The sequence below is a fragment of the Silene latifolia genome, chromosome 7 (assembly GCF_048544455.1).
Source record: "Silene latifolia isolate original U9 population chromosome 7, ASM4854445v1, whole genome shotgun sequence".
Taxonomy (NCBI): domain Eukaryota; kingdom Viridiplantae; phylum Streptophyta; class Magnoliopsida; order Caryophyllales; family Caryophyllaceae; genus Silene; species Silene latifolia.
The window spans coordinates 74465994-74473697 of NC_133532.1; the positions used below are offsets into that span (position 1 = coordinate 74465994).

At 34.5% G+C, this 7704-nt stretch overlaps 1 protein-coding gene across 1 annotated transcript; it reads right to left on the reverse strand.

Moving 5' to 3' along the window:
- Positions 1-3409: 3409 nt before the first annotated feature.
- Positions 3410-3841, reverse strand: LOC141590239 (uncharacterized). Its single transcript, XM_074410844.1, has one exon. It carries the CDS (start codon positions 3839-3841, stop codon positions 3410-3412), a length of 432 nt encoding a protein of 143 aa, XP_074266945.1.
- Between the last annotated feature and the right edge of the window lie 3863 nt (positions 3842-7704).

Genomic DNA, 7704 nt, shown 5'->3' on the forward strand with positions numbered 1-7704 from the left:
CCCATTTTATTTATGTGATCAAGTATTACTAGTCAATTTGTTGTATGTAATTTAATTAATTCATAAAATGATATTTATGTGATAAATATGCATTAAATTAATTAATTAATAACATGTATTATACTACATGTGACATATTGTGTGACAATTGACAAAATAAAATGGTAGTCCATTTTATAAGTCGACCAAAATGTAGAGGGTTAGTGGATGGTAGTGATTTATTTTAATAAGCTAAAATAACATCATCATGACACTACTTTCCTAGCCTTACATGCCTAAGGTTTAGATAAGAACAAAAGTAAAAAGGGAAGGACCATATATTGGTCCTCCAGCTCCCCAAAACCGTGCTCCCCTCTTACACTAGATTTTTTTTTGTACTCTACTAATTCTCTTGATGCACATTCATTCAATTCACATGCATGCATATTTGATTTATGCTTCATTTCTTCTCATCTCTTAAAAAGGTCTTTTCTAAATAGTCTTAGAAAATCATCAAATTGTTCAAATGAGTTTACTAAAATTATTAGTGTAATATATGAGTATTAGTAATCAATTTTAAGGTAAACTACTAAACAAATATCTAGCACATATTATTTAGTAGAGATAAGGGATAATCTTGGGTGCAATCAAGAGGAGTGGCTTCTATACTTGAAGTCTTTGGAGGATCATCCTATTACTCATCATTGCTCAAGAACAAGTGAAGGTAGGAGACCTTACTTGTGCCCATGAACCGAAATATTCAATGTAAGGAACCGGTTTTCCTCTACACTTATTTATTTGTTTTGCATGCATAAGATCCTTAGGTTTTTATGACTAAAACTTTAAACTAAAATATGTGATATTTAAAATATCTTTTGCAACAAGTGGTATCAGAGCTTTATGGTTGTTGCATGCAAGATCGGGATCGTTTTTCCGAGATAATACGATTAACGAATAAAACTTGAAATTTATGTTTTATGTTGATAAATCACGAAATAACTTTGGATGTTAAAAGTTTCTGGTCCTAAGTGATTTTTAGGACATTTTGATTTATTTATGGATTTTATTGTTCATTTTATATATTATTGGCATTAAAATGTGTTTTTTATGATAAAAATGTCATTTTTGGACAAAAAATAGCTAAACTTCTAATTTTCCAGTGGTTTTTGGATATGTTTTCATATATATTATATACTGATGACCTGTAAATTTTCATGTTAAAATAAGTTGTTGTGCTCGAAATATGGATTTTATAAGTTAAAATCGTATTTAAATGGGTAAATAGGTTAATATGAGTTATATTACGAATCTGGTCATGGAAATTTTGTATGTTGTCACATGTAATTTTACAAGATGTGTGTAAAATATTTGGCTATAATAAAGTCTTTTTGCATGATTTATGAATTTTTGATGAAAAATCACATAAATAGTGACTATAATTAGTAATAATGCTAAAACATACTTCATGACTAAAGGAAAAATGTAACATGTTGCATTTTATCATATATTCCAGATATAAAAGTAAAAAGTTGATGAAAATAATTTTTTTCATATTTTAATGGTCATAATTGTTAAAACCGATAAACCGCAACATTGTTTTTCTCGATAAATTTCGAAATTTTTAACCTAAGTTTTAAACATTATGAGTGTCATGTTTTTTTTCCAGAATGTTCATGAGTTTAAATTTCAAATTTCGAAATTATTTGAAATTTTTATAATTTAATTTGAAGTTTATAGCATAATTTTGTTTTTGGGTCCATTTATGAACAATATTAAAAAATCATTTTTAATTATTGTCAAAATGTTAGTGGAGAATAATTTTGAGTCCTAAGATGGTTAGAGTAATTAGCTTGTACATAAATATGAATTTATGTAATTATTGTGATTTTAATAAGTTAAATCACGCAAATCCGTAAAAACCGATTAATATACGATATTGGCTCTTAAAAGGCGATTTAACATAAAATCTAGCATGTTTATACATATTATAATGCTGCATTTTATTTATGATAGTCATATTTTAATTTTATGTAATTTTTTAATTATGTAATTTTACTTAGTATGGCCTTAGTTTTATTGGTATTACCCGAAATATACGGGAATATCGATTCGGTTGTAATTATTGTGATCTCGTATCACCGTTTTGTATTTTAATAGATTTATTTTTAATTACAAATGTATAATAGGAAATTATGTAATTCATTTTGTAATTTAATTATTCCGGAGTTCCTTGAAAACGGTGCCATTCGAGAAGACGGTCCATCAAGAATGTGTTACCTCGGGATGTGTGCCAAGACTGAAGTTCAAGGGACCAAGGAGTTAGTTTACGAATTTGTAATAGTTAATTAGATTTACTATTTTAGGAAGGCCATACTAGGATTTTATTTTTATGCTTTGCATTTTATTTATATGTTGCATGCATCGCTAAATCGCCATAACCTAACATGCATTTGAAATCGAGTTTTTCGACCGTGTCAATTACAATTATCGTAGTTCACCGCTTTAGTTCACTTAAAACATGATAGATAATAAATTGACATGACCTCTCGCTAAAATAAACAATTGAGACTTAGCCTTACCAAAAAGTAGAAACCATGAAAACCTATTTCGTGAGGGAGTGCGCTCGGCCACACCGGGGTACAAACCTTGTTACGTAGGGGAAGTGGGTGATAAATGTCTATCCACCGAATTCATGTTGATAAGGGATGAATTGGCTACACCGTGCCCAAGTTAATGTGAATTTGGATCATGGACACATTTATTCGAAATTTGGGTTGAACTCAACAAAAGTATTCTCGACCATAGCCGGATGTGTTTTGGGCTAAAGATAAATATTAATGTAATTTTATCGACCAAGAGTTCTAAAAGTAGAATCGATTAAAGAGTTAATCCACCGAGTTATATTGATAAGGGATGAATCGGCTACACCGTGCCCAAGTTAATATGAATTTGGATCTTGGAATCATTTATCATAGTTGTGTTGAGGTCACTATGTAAATGCTTTACTTGTTAAATTATTTACAAGTATTATTATAATGATAAATGTTTTGTTTTCATTATTCCGTTATCATATTGTTCTATTTCTTTACCTCAAAATATACGATATCATTTCGATTTTAGTTCAAATCTCCATTAAAACATCGTAACTAAAGACAAAATTTGAATTTTTCTTCTAAAAGGAACCTCGTGTTATTCATTACAAGGATCTCTTGTGAAGAGTATAGATAAAAGTTACTCATGAGCAAACGGGTTTTTGATTCTTGACTAACATATCTACTTACAATGAATTGTTTCTCATATGCTTAATTGAGTTTTTTTTTTTTTTTTTTTTTTTTGGTAAAATGTGAGTCTTTCCATTAATAATAAAAGTGGCATTTTACAAGTACAATCATTATCCAATCCATCATTCAACATAATCAGAGTAATCAACTTAACATTTGATATCTATGCTACTTAACCATTGAGCATCAGTGGAATTGATCCTAGACGGCAGTAGACTTTGTATTCTTCCACGAACAATTTGTATCAAATGCTGCAAAACTAAAGAAGGCCTCTTCACTTGTAACTCAACTCTGCTGTTGTTCCTCTCAGTCCAGATTACATAACAGTAAGCTAGCCAAGCCATATAACACACCTTACGTTGCATCTTGTAGTAATTCCCACGAGAACCGTGCACTTGCAGATGCAGCCAATTCTCTAGTTCACTCAGAATCTGCTTACTAAACTGACATGAAGTAAATAAATGAGCATGTGATTCAGTCTCTTCTTCACAAAGAATACACAGGTCAGAATCACTGATTCTATGCTTGTATAATTTCTCACGAGTATTCAAAGCTTCCAGCTTAATCAACCAGCCTACCATAGAATGTTTGGGTACACTCCATCCACCCTAAACATCCTTATACCACTGAACAGGGGAGTGCGTCCCCTGCAACCAGTCATAGCAAAGACCTAATAGAATAGCCTTTGGCATCAGGAATCCAAAGACCATTCTGGTACCCACCAGACAACCTCTCCTTAACTTTGCATATGTTCCTCCAGTTCCAATTGGAATCTGGAGGAGGCTTGTATACATTCCAATCAGTGCCTTTGATATATACATGATCAACCCATTGCACCCACAATCTATCAGCTTTTGTATAAATCCAATGCACCAATTTCCCTACAATAGCAATATTCCATAAACTTGCCTCCTTGACACCTAATCCACCACATTTCTTGCTCCTACACACAACCTGCCATGCCACCAGAGGAGCCCTTGTATAAGCTGTATCACCATCCCACAAATAATTGCGACAAACAGCCTCAATCTTTTTGATCACCAACTTGGGAATTAAGAAAATAGAAGCCCAGTAGTTATGAAGTGTATTAAGAACAAAGTTGATCAAAGTTAACCTGCCAGCATAGCTCAGTTTCTTGGCTCCAATGCTCTTGACCTTAGCCACAATCTTATCAACCGGAATGTGACAGTCCTGCCTGGTTAACCTGCTAGCCCGAATAGGAATACCCAGGTACTTCATAGGCAGGTCACCATCTTTAAACCCAGTAATTTGAAGAATATCACACTGAGTCTCCAGTGCCACCCCTCTGAAAACTACCTCAGATTTACCAGCATTAACCTTTAAGCCTGTGGTGGAGGAAAAAGTAGAGAAAGACTTGAGAATAATCATAATAGAACGCACATCCCCTTTGCAAAACAACAGCAAATCATCTGCAAATAAGAGGTGTGTCAGTTTCAAGCCCCCACACATAGGATGATATCTAAAGTACCATTTCTGAGTAGCATAATCAAGGACCCTTGTCAAGTACTCCATGCAGATTGTAAAGAGCAAAGGGGAGACAGGGTCCCCTTGCCTTAATCCTCTTCTACCCTTGAAGTATCCAAAATTAGCACCATTCAAACTCAAAGAGAAAGTAGTAGTTGTTACACAAAGCATAAGCATCTTCCTGAACTTAACAGGGAATGCAAGAGCAACCAACATTTGGTCTAAAAACTTCCATTCAATTGAATCATAGGCTTTCTGAAGATCCAACTTGAACATGCACCGAGGAGAAACATTACTTCTATTATACAGTCTGACCAAATCTTGACAAATTAAAATATTTTCCAAAATACTCCCCTCTTGTATAAAAGCACCTTGATTCCTGCTCACAATGTCAGGTAGGATGAGAGAAAGTCTATTACAAAGCAATTTTGGATAACTTTGTACACAACATTGCAGCAAGAGATGGGTCTAAAATGCTGAACACTGGTTGGTCTTTCAATTTTGGGAATAAGAGTTACTGAGGTAGAATTGATTTGTTGCAGCAATTTGCCATGTTCAAAGAAATCCTTCACAGCAATGCAAATATCAGAACCCACTACTTCCCAGGCATCCTTATAAAACTGACTTGTATACCCATCAGGACCAGGAGATTTATCCTTAGGTATACTCAATAGACATTTCCTGATTTCAGTATCAGTTACAGGTCTTGAAAGAATATCACAATGCTCCTGGGTGCAGCATTTGCCTCTTTGCACCAGTCTAACATTCACATCAGTAGTCTCATGGCTAGTCCCCAAGAGATCCTTGTAATAAGACAGAAAAGCTTCTTGAATCTGGGACCCCTCAGTGCAAAGAACCCCATTCATATCCTCAATCATCAAAACTTTATTCAACATTGCTCTTTTCTTAATTGCCCTATGGAAATAAGAAGTATTAATGTCCCCTTCCAAAGACTATTGAATCTTAGCTTTCTGAGTAAGGAAGCTATCTCTAACTTTGATAAGCTCATTCAAATCCTGATGAAGCTCCATTTCCTGCTGCATCAGGTCCAGATTGCCTGGATGATCCACTAACTGCTTTTGAATGTGTACCAGCAGATCACTAGTGATATTTGTATTATTTTCAATATCAGAAAAACAGTGTTTATTCAGTTGTTTCAACACTGGTTTCAGCAGCTTTAACTTCTTAACAATTGTAAACATAGGTGTCCCTGGGTAATACTTACTCCAAACAGACTGAACACTGCCCAGGAACTGATCAGACTGCCCCCACATATTAAAATACTTGAAGCTTCGTCTACCACCAAAATCAGCTTTCCTATTCACAAGAGTGCAAGGACAATGATCAAAGATTCCTTCTGGGTGAAAGTGGGCTATATAATCACCAAACAGGTCTGCCATGCCGATTACCCATCACCCTATCCAATCTACTATAAACCCTATCGAAATTGACTTGCTTGTTAGACCAAGTAAACAAGGCCCCTGTTGCTTGGATATCCTCCATACAACACAAAGAAACACATTCTTGGAAATGCTCCACTTCTGCCTCAGTAGTACTACCCCCCATTCTTTCCAATGGAGATAACACTGTGTTAAAGTCACCCATCCAAAACCAAGGAACATCCCCATCATTGCCAACAGATTTAAGGAAGTTCCAAAGTTCAGTTCTCTCTTGCAAACCATTGAAAGCATAAATCATGGTAAGATAAAACTGAGATGAATCCACCAAAGAGATAACCAACATATGGATATATTGGGCTCCATAAGCTAAGAATTGAATGCTAAAATAAGTAGGATTCCAAAATATCCAGATCCTACCCCCCTTATGCCAACTACAATTGGTTGAAATGCTCCATCTATCACACAGAGTTGTATTCTTCTTCAAAAGATTACTAGGTTTTATTTTAGTTTCCAGTAAGCCAAATAAGCCAACTCCATTATTATGCATAAACCATTTAATTATTTTTTGTTTATTCAGGTCATTCAACCCCCTCACATTCCAAAAACCAATGTTATGCATTAAGTAAAGAAGGTGGAGGAGTGAGGGGTAATATCCGTATAAGACCCTCTAAATTTAGGACTATAACGTAAATTTAGCATGTGAAATATTGTCATAAAGCGTAAATACAGGAGAAACGATAAAGGTAAAGAATTAACCTCGGGTCCTTTGATGCACGGCGTAAAGAAGTAAATCAAACGAGATTCCCTCCTAATTGTTGCACCCAAGATTTGTCCGAGATATGCCCTTGTGCTAGAAGGTGTTCTCCGATTGCCTTGCAATATTGGGAGAACTTGATGTGAGGTTTTCGAGATGTGAGATCTCGGTTTCAGAGAGAAAATTAATCTCTAAAACCCTAATTATGTTTCACTAATGATGATTAGGTTAAACAAGAGGAGGAGCTCTCCTTTTGTTCTCCTAATCTCGGTTTGGCCGAGTGGATCAAGGAGGGAATGGGCTTCCGTTTTCTCCTTATGTTTAACTCGTGGCCCGATCCGAAATCCACTAAATGTATATGACACGGTTTATTATAAATCGTCATCGGTTATCGGATATTAAAACGTCAACTAATAACTCGGATTAGTTGAGTTATTAATGCATGTCCGACAAAGACAATATTGTATAATTATATTCAATATACATTTAATTAAATATAAAACGCTTATATTCAATTTACGAATTAACTGTTTAATTCGCCTTAGCCCATAATATTTAATCCGTATTAAATATAATATCTCAACATCACATTTTGACTAATTACTAGTCAAATAACTCGGACTAACTGGTTAGTCAAAATTGGCATCTACATGACAGTATTTTCATACTGTCACGTCTCTCAAACGTATCCTATAGGTGTGACTTTTAGGGACCAGTTGATCACCGTCATCTGTATGACAATAACGTCAAACTTATCTAGCAAGCCAACCGTTATTAATAAACGTGGATCAACTGATAATAATAC

What these genes read in the sequence shown, in the direction of transcription:
- LOC141590239 (XM_074410844.1), bottom strand. Translation starts at nt 3,841, where the DNA reads ATGGTAGGCTGGTTGATTAAGCTGGAAGCTTTGAATACTCGTGAGAAA.